The 13,645-nt window shown below is 39.6% G+C and overlaps 1 protein-coding gene across 5 annotated transcripts in view; it reads left to right on the forward strand.

The window, feature by feature from the left end:
- Nucleotides 1-13,645, forward strand: part of PRKAG2 (protein kinase AMP-activated non-catalytic subunit gamma 2) — a 224,238-nt gene that overhangs the window by 190,939 nt on the left and 19,654 nt on the right. For all 5 annotated transcript variants that reach the window (XM_082044012.1, XM_082044013.1, XM_082044015.1 and 2 more), the window contains one exon: nt 1,875-1,984. In XM_082044012.1, coding sequence (XP_081900138.1) covers nt 1,875-1,984 — 110 coding nt within the window. The remainder of the gene's footprint in view (nt 1-1,874; nt 1,985-13,645) is intronic.

A 13,645-nucleotide genomic window follows, 5' to 3' on the forward strand; every position in this document is an offset into this window, starting at 1 on the left:
TGTGGTGCTGGGGAAGGACATGCCAGTGCAGTGTCTCTCTAGTGGTTACTGCTTGTGGCAGCAGCCCATCTTATTTTCTGACATTTAAGTGCTGTTCTCACTGCGTACTGTCCCATGGAAAAAGTTGAGACAGAAGAAATAAGGATTCCTGCATAGAGGGACTGCATTTATGGCTGTGGAAGCAACCTTAATTTCCAAAAGATCAGAGTTCTTGGTATTGTCATCTAAATGTTTTTACAATATTGTTCTTAATGCTTTGTGTCTTGTCCCCTCCCTGCTTCTCATTTGTATCTTTCAAAAGTAACAAAACAAAAAAAAAAGCCAACTAAAAGACCCCAACAAGTTGCTCTCTCGCAGGGTCATTAAATTCATTTTGTACAGGTAGTAGCTGCTTATGCTATTGCAAAAGTTGAAGGATAAGGTGTTAAAATATGATGGAGTTAAACAAAGGTTTCTCTGTCCCAAACTAAGCTTTTTAACTACTTCTACACATGCCCTTGACAAGTCAGTACCAGTTCCCCTTTGGGATCCTCTCATAAAGGTTGCTCCTCACCAGCACTTTCCAAGTCTGTCTGCCTAGTCCTTGCTCTGTCAATTCGCTCACGTGGTTTCCTAATGTCTTATCAATTTTTCCTTGTTCATGCTATTTTCACTTCTGATCCTGACCTTTATAGAAACATAAATCCACTACATTATTTTGTTTTTTTCTTCTGCTTCCTCCCAGTTGGACTCTTTCTTCTGTATTCTGATGGAAGTTCTGTTTCACCTTGCTGTGTTTTGGTGGGGAAAGAGTAATGTGAGTTGGAGATGAGACTTGCTTACTATGTAGAAGAAACTCTGTGTCCTAGAGTAGCCACTTGCAGGGGAGATCCAGGTTGATTCTGTAGAGTTGGACTAAAGAAGCTGTGCTGAGCCACTCTGTGGAAGTGGCAAATAACTTGTCAAGTGCTAGATGATTGATTTTTGAGGTGTTTTAGCTTCTTAATGTGAAGTTCTTCAATGATCAGTAGGTATTTCAACTTTTTTTTGGTTGTTGTTTTCTTTTGTCTCCACTCTTCAAGAGTTTAACTTATGACCAAGTTTCTGTGCGTTATTACAGGGTCTGAAGGGTGCAAATCTGATGGAGGGGTTAACTTTGACTGAGTTCTAGTACCTGCTGTGAAGAATGGAGGGCCGGAATACTTTAAAAATGCTTTAAAAAAATCTAACATATCTGAGCAGATCTAGAGAATGTGTACATTTGCATGTAAACGCTGACAAATGCAAAGTAAATTTAAGTTAATATGGGCTGGATTACACGTCCTTGCTACAGACATGCCACACTAAAACCATTCCAGCCAAGTGGGTCCTGTTTTTATAAATGAAGTGTTGGATTTGTGATGCTGTATGGGAAGTAGCCTGAAGAGAATGGAACTGATGGCATAACTTGCCCGCTGCCTCTTCAGAAAATACAAAATTACTATATGAAAAGAGATGAGAGAAATATTAATTTAAGGAGCTTGAGGTAGTTAAGCCTGACACTGGTTAAGTTTCAAACTGTACATAACTAGAGTTCAGATGCATATTCCAATAGGTTTCTGTTAGAAAAACAAGATTAACAAACAAAAGAAAAAAAACAGAAAAATATCTTCAGTATGGAAGTCCTTTCTCATCAAGGAAGAACTATGTTCTCTTTAATTTGAAAGGAAAGATGAGTCTGAAATGCAAAGTGCAAAACTATGACTGTCTGTCCAGATCTGAAAGTGTGAATGTGAGTTTTGCTTTAGGGTTGGCTTTCTGCAGTGGTGATCAGTTGATTTGGCATGTTTTTTACTACTTTTTTTTTTTTTTTATAAGGTTACTTAAATAAAACAACATAATGTTTTTACTTACAGCACTTGAAGAATCGGAAAGTGACATTTATGTGCGATTCATGAGGTCACACAAGTGTTATGACATTGTTCCAACAAGCTCTAAGCTTGTTGTTTTCGACACTACGCTACAAGTGAGTATTCTCCTTTCAGTCTGCCTTTGCTTGTGGTTCATTTTTTTTTAATGAGTGTTTCCTGAGTGTTAAATGAAATTTGATCTCTTGAAGAGAAATTCTCCCATTATGCTTTGACTGTACAAAACCATGTTGTTTTATCTGTATTTTTGATGTTGTACTAGAGGAGGAGCTGGGGAGAGACTTCCTAGCAGAACAGAAAGAGAGGATAGAATTTGTTTTGCAGTTGGAATCACTATCTAAAGAAATTTAAGATCAGCCTAAACTTATTGGCTTCTTCATGGCTATCAGAATTTACAGTAAAAAAGTTTTATGTAATTATCTCCATGCAATAGCTAAAGAGTATCCAGGTGTTTCGAGCCTGTTCCTGTGATATTGGTAAGACAATTTAGGACTAAAATGAATGGCTTAATTATGCAAATTATTACATTCTCCAGAAAATGTTTTAGTTTCTCATTTTACTTTTCATCAGTAAATCATCTGCTAGACTCTTGGCTCTGTCTGAAGAGTTTGTTTGCCAAAAGAAGGCATTAGCTGCCTGCTATAGAAAGAGACTAATCTGTTCTGCAGTGCAGTACAAAGCTGTGGCTTTCTTTTTGTTTCCTGGATTTTGCAAATGGTGTTTTTCGGCTTGCTTTGGGTTTTGTTTATTTCGGTGTGTTTTTGCTTTTCAAGATGCTCCAATTCTAGTTTAACTAAGCCCATTAAGTAATTTTGGTCTCCAGTGTACTGCTCAATTAGATTTCAGCTTTCCACAGCCAGAGGCAACCATGTAATAGATACTTAGTCCCAAAATGTTCACAAAACCATCTTGCATATCAGATAATTATATATAATGCTAGAGTGCTATGATCTGAAAAGTAGAAAACCTACATTGCACAACAAGGCAAAGTAATGGGAGGAATCAAGAGAACTGCACACATATTAGTCTATTGTACATGGACCAGCATCATCCTTCTTGAGTTCTGGAGTACAAAAAAACCCAGCATTATGTTCAAACCTGAGCAGGGCTGTGGTTAAGACTCTGCCTGTGTGCCGAAGGGCCTCCTGCTGCCAACTGATCTGGTAGCCAAAAAGGCAATGCTAAACGTAACAGTTAGTTACCTGTGTCTCATCTCAGATTATTTCCTCTTTTACCCAGAAAGCCAGACTTCTACTGGAAATTTCTTAGCCTTAAGCACCTTGGTGTCAATGGAACAGTCACTTTTATTTCCCTAGGGTTCTTCTCTGTGCTTTACTGGACACTGGATTTTGTAGTGAAAAGTCACCTGATCTGTGATTAGAGATGGAAAGTTAGCCTGTAGTTTCAGAGGAAGAGCTTTCAAGCACACAGGCATCAGTCATTCAAGAGTTGAAATGTTCACGTTGTTGATTTTCTTTGTGTATTCCACTTCTTGACTGTTTGCATGCAGTCTTTCAATTGCATCTGCTCTTGCATTTCACCATTCACATGGACTCTGATTGTGCAAGCACTGTAAGCTCTAATGAAGTGTCTCTGTTACATTGAAATATAATTATAATGAATATTTCACTCTACTGTTTTCCCACATTCCTTTTCAGAGATTTCTTTCTCTGTCTCTCAGTTTGCATCTTTGGGAGGTTGGTTGTGTTGACTTTTTCACTATCTCAGAGGGAAAAAGTTCTGCATTTTTTTCTTTCTTCTGCCCAAAAGAGAGAATATCTGTCAACTCTAAACTAAAGAATCCAGACTCCTTTGACCTGAAAGGTCAAATTTGGCGTGGTAGTTTTTACTGTCGCTCTTTCAGCTCTTCTCAAAGACTGTGAGCTTCCTTATGATTCCAGGGGATATTTATTCTCACACTGAGATAATCTGTTGGGAGTTGGTACCTGCAGCTTGTTGGTGTGACCTGCTACCTGTTGAGTTCTCAGCTGTCAGTGGTCACCTGGGACAAAGGCTTGAGCTTGGTCACTGGTGCTGTTGGAAAGATGAACTTTTTTTATTCTGTGCACCAATTAATTTGGGGGCCATTGGGGTAGGTCACCTATTCCTTTTTGATTCTCCAGATCTCTTGATGGATTACATGAAATCATGCCAGATGCCAGCTTTCATTACTGGAGTTGTGTTGAGATACTATTAATATAAAGAAGTTAGTCTCATTTCCAGTTTGTGAGCCAGTGTGAGGTAATACTTGGAGAAGCAGAGTGTGAGTGAATGAACCTTGTGAATTTTCACTGGGTAACTTAATGGTAATGAAAAAACTTTCACCAGTGTTCCACCAAAATCCCTGTCTTATTTGGGATCCCTGATGATGGTCATGGATTTCAACTCGAGAATAACAAGGCAAGGCTTGGTCTAGGATCGTGGGGTCATATTCTCACTCTGCTTCTCCAGGTATTTGAAAGCACTGGTGGTAGAAGGAAGTCCAGTTATCCATTCGGACTCTATCTAGTATATGACAAATGTGAACCAGACCTTGAACCTGGATTACTGGTGAGGAGCTTTCTTCCTGCATTTTTTGGACTTTACACCATTACGTTTAATCCCAGTTGCAATTACTCTTAATTTATAAAGTCATAATATTATATTAAAGTAGCAGTCCTCTTCCTGCATTGACACTGTGTTCCAACTTTGCAGATTTTGCAAAGCTATTACATTACACAGCAATTAAGAAAATATTAAATTACAGGCTAATTAAGAAAATATTAAACAGGTTGATCTGAATGCTTATCCTGGGCTACGCTGCTAGGGGTTCTTCTAAATACTTCGGTGTTTTCCTTTGTAGTTCTTTACCTAGCACTTTGTAGTCATGTTCCACCTTCATCATCCTCAAAACACCTTCTAGTTCTTCAGCTTGAGCCGTGTGGCTGGTGCACATACATGTGTCTGGAATATAAAAATATAATAGTTTTGTTTTTTTTTTTTTTAACAACAGCTAGGTAGTGGAAAATGGTGGAGAATGTACCTAATAAGGGTGATCAAACAAAAACTTCTAGAATGTTCTTTGTTTTTATTTTATATATATATATTTTTATATATATATATATATTTATATATATATAAAACCTATTTTCCGGTACATTATGACTTTGTGACAGTTCTTATTTCGAATGTGTAGTATGCAGCTTCGAAACATTTAGTGTCCATGAATTTTCTCAAACTGAGAAGATTTTTCTGATATTTGTCTTTCCCAGATATGTTTCACCCCTGCCTAAATCAGTGTTTCTCCTTATTTAAAACTCAACCAAACAAAAAAGCCTGGTGCCTTTAAAAAATTGTCCAAATACTTGAACTTAGGTTTTTAATAGTGCTAGAGGTAAATCAGAATATGTGAGAGCTCACTTTTTGCCCCTCTTAGTGAAAACTAGTAGCAATCAATGGAAGAAGAAGAAAAAATGGAGCTGTGTTGTATACTTGTGGCATCCTTTGAAAAACCCTGCTGTTGGATTTTTTTTTTTTATTTGACTGTAGTATCCCATCTCCCTCTACTGGCCAGCAAGCACAGCACATGGCATGTTTCTACCCTAGAAAATGATTCATGAGATACTGTGGAAAGTATTCTAAAACTGTTGTTAGCTGTGGGAAAACTGGAGACATTAGTTTGTGTAGTGTGGCACAACTCATAGCACTGAAGCAACATCTATTAATAAAAGTAAATGTTTAGTCTCAATGTCTTTGAGGGATTGAGTGTAAAGATTTGTAAGGAATCTCATTTTAACCCTGAATAAGACAAGAGATGGTAAGGTGTCATTACACTGGCAACAGAAATGCAGCCTTCAATAGCTGCAATAGTAAGTAACAAAGAGCAGGAATGGGCTGATGGTCTCTTTGGTCCTGTTTGTTTGTGGGTTGTAAGGAATGGGGGCCTCTCAGTTCCAGCAGCCACCAAACTGTCCAGAATACAGCTGTGGGGCTGGTACCTGCATTGGGCAAGTGTGGAAGCAGTGGTGTGTCTGCTGTACCTCCGTTGGGCATTGGATGGTCTGGGAAGGGAGAAGCGTGCTGTGCTTCAGCCGGAGAACATATCACTTGGCACAGACCTGAGCAACATCTATACAAAATAAATAAATGTTCTGAGCCAAGGTCTGTTACCTGCCTGAGGCCAACTGGCACAGTTCAGTTTGCCTTAGTAAAACTTAGCTTGTATTTCACCCAAAACAGAGTATTTGCATCTAGTCTGCCTACCTGAAAAGGTTCCTGGCCTGTACAGAACCCTGAGAAGTGGCAGATGCTGTCTGGGAGAGCTCTAGCTGGCACAGTTCTCTTGATTTAGACCAACAGCAGAGTGTTCTTTCACCCTTTTAGTTTACTAATACAGGAGTAACCTGTAAGTATTTGCACCTCAAAGATATACAGAATCATATTGAACTCTACTTCGGGGCTGTGGTTTTCCCCTGCCTGTGACCCATGAATGCTCCTTGTTTGTGACGAGCTCCAGCCTTTTGCTTTTCCCAGAGAAGATGCTATCTTCACTTGACACACATTAAATCAACTTTTAAAAATCTAATCTGACCAGGAAGGGAGTCAAGAGACAATTAGATGTTAATAAGCTGTCCTGTGAAGTTTGGAAACTTGACTCTGTGGATGGGGAAATAGGCAAGTTGCAACAGAGCGCAGCTCACAGTGGATAAACTGTCTAATTTCTTGCACATCTCCCAAGATGCAAACAATAGGAGAACAAACACTTCTCAGCCCTTCGAGGGGGTTAGGAGGGTTGTCCCCTGAGGAGCGACTCTGTAATGAGCATTCGCATATTGTTCTTCTCCTAATTATTCAATAAATGGATCTGGATTATCATCTTTATAACAGACTCCAGAAAACCACTGAGCTGAACGCAGATTTACTGGTTACCAGCTTGTGTCTTCAGCACAGCGTTTGAGTGATCTGCAAGTGTTAATGCATTTAGTGATCTGGGGAAATATAGTGACATCCAGATCTTACTTCCAGTGTGTTAAACTTGTATCAGGTATATACAGGGACACAGTAATCTGATCTTTTCCTTTGAAACTGGTGCTAATGCTTTGAAGGAAAACAGGAATTTTAGTACTTCCTTTATTAACTTCGTATGTCAACAAAATACAGCAATTTATTCACATTCTATCAGTCAGATCACTCGTCTCGACTAATACTAACGTCATCTACTAATGTGATTTCACTCTTCTTCTTTGTTACTGCATATGTTTGGCTGTGATCTTTTTCTTCCATTTCCCCCCTCCATCCTGAACTCTATTTGATTTTTTTTTTTTTTTTTCTGAAAGGAATGGCTCTTACCTAACTTCCAACAGTCTCTGTAGTTTAGCTCTATAAGCTTACTTAAGGCCAGATTTCTGTCTGGCCTTCAAGCAAATTTATTACTTAATTTGTTTTGACTTTGCCCAGTCTACATAAAGATGAGAAGGATTAGCTTATTTTGTAGTGCAGAGCAATTAACCCTCCAAAAGGAATGTAGAAGGTCAGTGTAGGACAGGGACTTCCCTGCTCCACATCAAGCACCAATCTGCACTCCCAGGAATGCGATGTTAGCAAATGTAGTGACTGTGTCTTGTCAAATTTGTATAAGCTCTGTCTAACCTCTGGCTAAATTATATTCTTACCTGTTAAAAGCAAATTAATGTTTTAATACTAAAACATATGTAGCTTTTGCTCACCATGACCTTGAAGCTGCCTTTGAAGTGTTTGTCCTGTACTTCTTCATAAACTAATAAAAATCTTGTTTATGTGGAAACAGTCATCAAAATCAGCTTTCAGAATCCTAAAGACTCTTTTGTATCCTGAAGAAACCTTTCACAGTTGCGTGACTTGAAGGCCAGATTATTTAACCTTTCTGTTTAATGAAATTATCTAAATTGGTAACGGACCAGATGTCACTGTCACTAATGCAGACTTTTGTCAGTAACTCACACGCTAGTAACAGCTCAAATACTTTTTTTCCTACCGCATAGCTAGAAGAATATTTGGAGCAATCTTCTGGAAACATTTTTAGTGGTTTAACAAGCTGGAAGTAAATGTAACTTCTGCAGAACATGCAATGGATTCCACATTAGAAGAGTGGAAGATGATTTGTGTTTCTCCTCCTTGTCCTGACTCTATTCAGTAAATGGATTTATTATTCTTGTTCCCTCCAGGTCATTCTTGACTGGGGTGTTGCCTCTCTCCAAGGTTATAAGATAGACCAGGCTTCCAGGAAGAATACTCTGGAATTTTTTGCTTCCAGAAACACGCAGCAGACTCTGGGTCTGCTGTCACAACAGAGTTCTCACAGCTTTACAAAAGGATTGACTGTCTGTTCCTTAATTGGCTTTGAGGTTTTTCCTCTTCAAAGTCATTACATTTAAACTAATATACTGTCTGCATTTCTGAGGAGTGTGAACACCCCCACTTACTTATCCATCCCACAGAACTGTAAGAAAATATTGTAATTTAGCTTCTAACTGGCATGTGGGCTGAGGCAGTTGAGCAGGCCACATAAAAGCTCCCTTCATTGAGATCAGGTTGGAATCAGTAGCATAATATGGGAAGACTCTTGTGTTGTTTTTCATTTTTAGAGCTATTCCTGTTGCTTGTACACAACAAGCATAGGAGCTTAATTCCTGCAGCTCTCAAAACCAATAGGAAACATAATTTCTGGATCTTGGAGGAAGATAATGAGTTTGTTGCACCAATTAAGCAGAAAAAGTTTGGTCTACACAGGGTGTAGAAGGTATTTGTGCTTGGCTGAGTGAAAGTCATGCATCATTCTTCATGTGTTCCCAACCTCACCACCACTTTTTCTGATAAGATCTTAACCTATGAAAGAATTTCTGTACCCTTCCCCATGCAACTGTTCCCAGTGGCTCTGCCTATGGCATTCACCTAATGTCTTACTCTTAGTGCATTGTGGCATGAGATCAAGCAGCAGAAACTCTGGCTTGAAGTGATTTTTAAAAAATATTATTATTTTTCTCAGAGAGGAGAGCTGTGCTTTTTTTTTTTTTTTGACTAGAATGCTTAGGCTCAGCTCAAACAGCAGGTGGAACTAAGTATCAGCAGAGCACCTTATTGAAATGGAATAAGAGTTGACTGTAATACTGGACCAGCTGCTATCTAGAAGAACTCCTGGTTACATCAGTAGGTGTGATGTTAGGGGGAGAAGGAGGGCCCTTAACTGCCGGCTACAATATGGACATAAAGTATCGATTAAGGTCTCCGCTTGGTGTTCTCTGTTGGATTGGGATGTTTTCATGTGGATGTGGTGCGGGGAAGATTTCTGCACGTGGACATAGTACCTGCTCTCTGGCGAGAAATCTAGAACATGTGCCTGATTTCAGGACAAGACACAACCTGTTATTTCTGGGGTTTGGCTTGGGTCTGAAGGGTATTACTCCATCAGTACTTAAATTTTACTAAGCACCCTATGGCCATTAGTAGCACATCATCCACCAGGAGTTCCCTTTCCACCTCCTGTGAAGGGAGAACTGTTTAATGTAAACTTTCCAAAATTCAACATGAACTAGGGGAGCTGCTTGTGGATGTTTGATTGGGGTTTTTCAGATGTGAAAGCGAATGTAGCCTCTCAGGTCATAACAGGTTTGTTCAATTTTTCTCTGCTTTACTTGAAGGTGTGATAAGGTAAAGGAGGAAATTCTTCTCTTCAAGACCTACTTGGCCCTCGCCCTAGGCAAAAGTCTTTATGTTTGGGTCCTTAAGTAGTCTTTTTTTTAAAGGTATAGACCTTCAAGGAGGAAATGTTTCTACCAAATTCATAGACCAAAGAAGAAAGTAATTGGGAAATAAATTTGAATGCAACAGTCATCATGCCGAGATGGTTGGTTGTAGTCCTGCATACTGGTTCAGTCCCTCCAGACAAGCCAATTTATAAAAACACTGAACTCTATATATGCACTACAAAAGAGGATTTTAACTTTTCAAAATAGCTCCTTTATAGTACCTGTAGTTCTCTGTAATTTAAAAAGATGTCTGGATTGGGCATTACAGCTTTATTTGAAGAAAAAAAAAATGGGCATGCAAGTTGATGTTTGATATCCTTGCCAGTGTTTTGTTGGCCACTTTTTGGAAAACAAGGACAAAGCAATTAGTGAACCCTTTAAAAAGAGAGCAATTCCTGTGAGATCTTTACCTGTTTCTTGATAGTAGGCGTCATCCCTAGATGACAAGTTAGGAGAGGTGTTTTTCAGTTTCCTCGTGACCGCTTGGAAAGCTGATGTAGGAACTCGGGAAAATTGGTCTACCTCCCTGAATTCCTTTGCTTCAGATCCTGCATTTGGGAAGAATTACCTTCTCCTCAGTTGAAGGTGTTTAAACATCATTGCCATCTGGGTGTGAATTGCTTCAAAGCACAAGTGCCTGGTGTATTAGGAGAATATTTTGCTTGTACTGCTTTTGCGTTATCAAGGCAATGATCACACTGGAGTCCTTGATTCCAGATCCGTTCACAAAAATTTTGGGGCCATAAAGATAGATCCTTTGAAGATCATGCTGATAGTGTGGAAGAAGAGGGTTAGCCAAAGGGCTTTCTGTGCCAAAGTTGTATTTTCAACTTAGCATTGTGGTTTTGCTGTGTTCCCAAATACTGTACCACAAGTCACTGTGGAGGTGAACACTGGGTGGTGAGCCTTCAGTGGACTGTATTGCATTACCTGGGATTTGAAGACTTGCAGGAGAAGTTGGGAGTGAATAAAGGAGAAAAACCCAGTGTGAGCACCTCCAGTCGTGGTTAAAGAGTGTTTTTCAGATAAGGAAGGTTTATAACTCACTGGGTGTGAGTGAGCTTGCACCCTATTTGACACTGTGTTAGTCTGACTCCAGTAGTTACCTTGTTTTGCTGCTTTGCTAGCTGTGTTGTCAAACAGGTACATAAAACCAGGGACTAATTCCTTCTACAAGATCTGCCTTACAGCCTCCGATACAGAAGCAGCACTACCCAAAATCCTAGCAATGTGAGGGGTTAGCAGGGGAGACTCTTTATAAACCTGTCTTATTGCAGGTGGATCATCTGGCTTTACCTCTCATATACAATAGTTTGGACCCTTCATTATTTCCTTTTTTTTTTCCTTTCTTAGAGATCTGCCAAGATTTGGGCAGCCAGAGAACTTGCCCTGCTACTCAAAGAAATATAGTCCTGTTTATGTTAGGCTGGAAACTATTGCCCTATTCCTCACATTTTCACATCAAAAGCGTTTGAGAGTCACTCAGCTCATAAACACATTTAGACCAAGGCAGTAAAGTGTAGGTTGCCCAGTTTTTGTGCAGTACAAAGGTCACAGTAGAGGTTTGATGGTTTTCCTGTTACAACAGAGACCAGTTGTACTGCTCTTGGTCTCCTTGCTGGCTAAGAACTATTGAAATTCAAGTGTTTAGCCTCTAAAAAGTCTCAAGGTGACTTTTTCTTGTGCCTTATTACTCTAATGGTGAGAATAAAGACTGTATTCTAGAATCACTTTGTCATGTTTGTGTATCTTATGAATATATATATATATGCTGTTATCCCTTGAAAATGGAAGACTTTTTCCCCTTTGTAAGGGACCCGTTGAGAAGGCTTCCTGTGCCTTGCTCTTTCGTACTTAGAGCATGTGAGCATATGGGTATATGAGTTTAACCTTCTATAGTACTTCTTCAGCTGTTCCTATCCAATTTACTAAGACTGAATGCCTTCTTCTTGCAAATTTCTTTCAACTACATATCAAACTTTGTATTTTGTTATGCTAGGAAGGGTTATTGTTTCTCAGTGACTGCCTGAAAGGTTTGGTTTTGATACTGTTGTCCACATGGGAATTTTCTGAGGTCTGCATTCTCTCTAAGTTTTGTAGCCCTTAAACATCATCCTGAGAAAAGACTAGGAGGTTGTGAACTTGTCCAGTGAAAATGACAATGAATGACATTTTCACTTATTCAGTGAAAATGATGATGAGTGTTGTAGCTCTTGTTTGAGCATCCATCAGGACCTGGAGATTATAAAAGTCTCAATGATCAGGTGTGTCTGATACTGCTTGTATGTGAGCTTCGTGCCAAAAAATAAAAGCAGGAGCTTCTTCCTTTCTATTCTGATCTGATAGAATAGATATTTCTTGGGGTTACATGAGGGGCTTTAGAGGCAAGTAAAGCTAGTGGCTTGGTGTTGCTTTGTACCGGGAAAGATGAGTCAAGAGAGGTGCACATTTATTATCTTGCCCTTGGATGGCAGCCCTACTAAAAACGTTCTGGCAGATATTTTAACACTGTCCAGGCTACTAGTCTCTTGCATCATCTTCTTGCTTGGCACTGGCAGTTCTGTAGATGTTCCATAACTATGTTTCTTCCTTCTGTTACCTTCCAGCTTTTCCAAGTTAACTTTGGCATTGAGACGATGGTGCTGAGCTGTGTGTCTTTCAGCACAGGAGAGTTCTCTGCTCCGCTCAGGACTGACCCTTTGTACCAGGAGCTGTGATTGCAACAGCCGCCATCACCCTCCTTACCTTCTGGGACAGTCCTGAAGCCAAGTTTGAAATCCACTGGTCTCTTATTCACGTAATGAAAATTTTCGTAACACAGTGTTAGGTAAAACAAGGTGAAAGTGTGTGTGTGTACACACGCTGAATTTTTGGAAACAAGCTTGTCCTCAGTTTTACTTTCAGATGTTTCTCATTCACAGGTGTTTACGTGAGAGGGCATTTCCACAAGACCGTGTGAGATTACTGCTCTGGTGTATCAGAATGAGGAGTGTCCCCTGTAGTATTTCCTGTCACGAAAAAAAATCCTGTAGTTCTGTCTATTGTTACTATTTCTGGTGTTGCTGCTTGGTGGTCAAGCCATTTTGGAGCTCACTAACCCCATAAGGGACAAGGTTTTCCAAATATCGGATAACCTGCAAAGCAAGACTTCTTATGTATTGGTCTAATGGAATCTTTCTTGGTAATGACTGTTATATCGGAAGAGGCTACATCTTCATTAAGACTTGGAAATATTTGGATGGTCTGCAGAAATGATGATCTCCAGAAGCCCTGTCTAACCTAAATTAGTCTGTTCTTTTATTCAGTGTATTCACAGTCAGTGTAATGAGGTTCTGTAGTAAGAAAAGCTTGTTCCTGTTGTGCTCATTGCAGCTGTTGGTGAGGTGATCTGTAATACACGTAGGATTTTACTCGCTATGTACCTTTGCTATAAAACGACCCTTCTACTCAAGGAGCAGAATATCAGAGAAGACAAGTAGTCACAAAAAGTAGGATTCCTCATCTAATTGTAAATATCTAAACATCTTGGAGTCAGTGAGGGGGGGAAATGGCATCTGTGGGATTCAGCTGAACCTCTAACGCTGCTGAGTCGCACCACGAATGAGTGTTTCCCAGGGTTGCCTATAGAGAGACGTGGTGAATATGCAAGGTCAACATATATGTCAGAACAACCTCTAAATTTGGGCACATTGTGTTTAAGACCACGACATGGTTAATAAGAATAAAAGTGCTTTGTTTAAAGACTGTACGTGGTGTTGAATGGCAATAATCTGTGGGCTCTGGCTGAAGATCAATGGTTTTGTGAGGGTCAGGCCAGCCAGCATTCAAGATCAGAGAAAGATCAACGCTGGTGGGGTCAAGAATTAAAAGCACTGTTGGAGGCCCAAAGATGGGACATGGTAGAAATCTTCAAAGGCTCCCAACTATATATAATAGGAAAGGAAGGTCCTTGTGGGTATTTTCTGCATGAACATCACCAAAACATCTAAATGTGCT

Source organism: Streptopelia decaocto (genome assembly GCF_964273445.1).
Source record: "Streptopelia decaocto genome assembly, chromosome: 2".
Lineage (NCBI taxonomy): Eukaryota > Metazoa > Chordata > Aves > Columbiformes > Columbidae > Streptopelia > Streptopelia decaocto.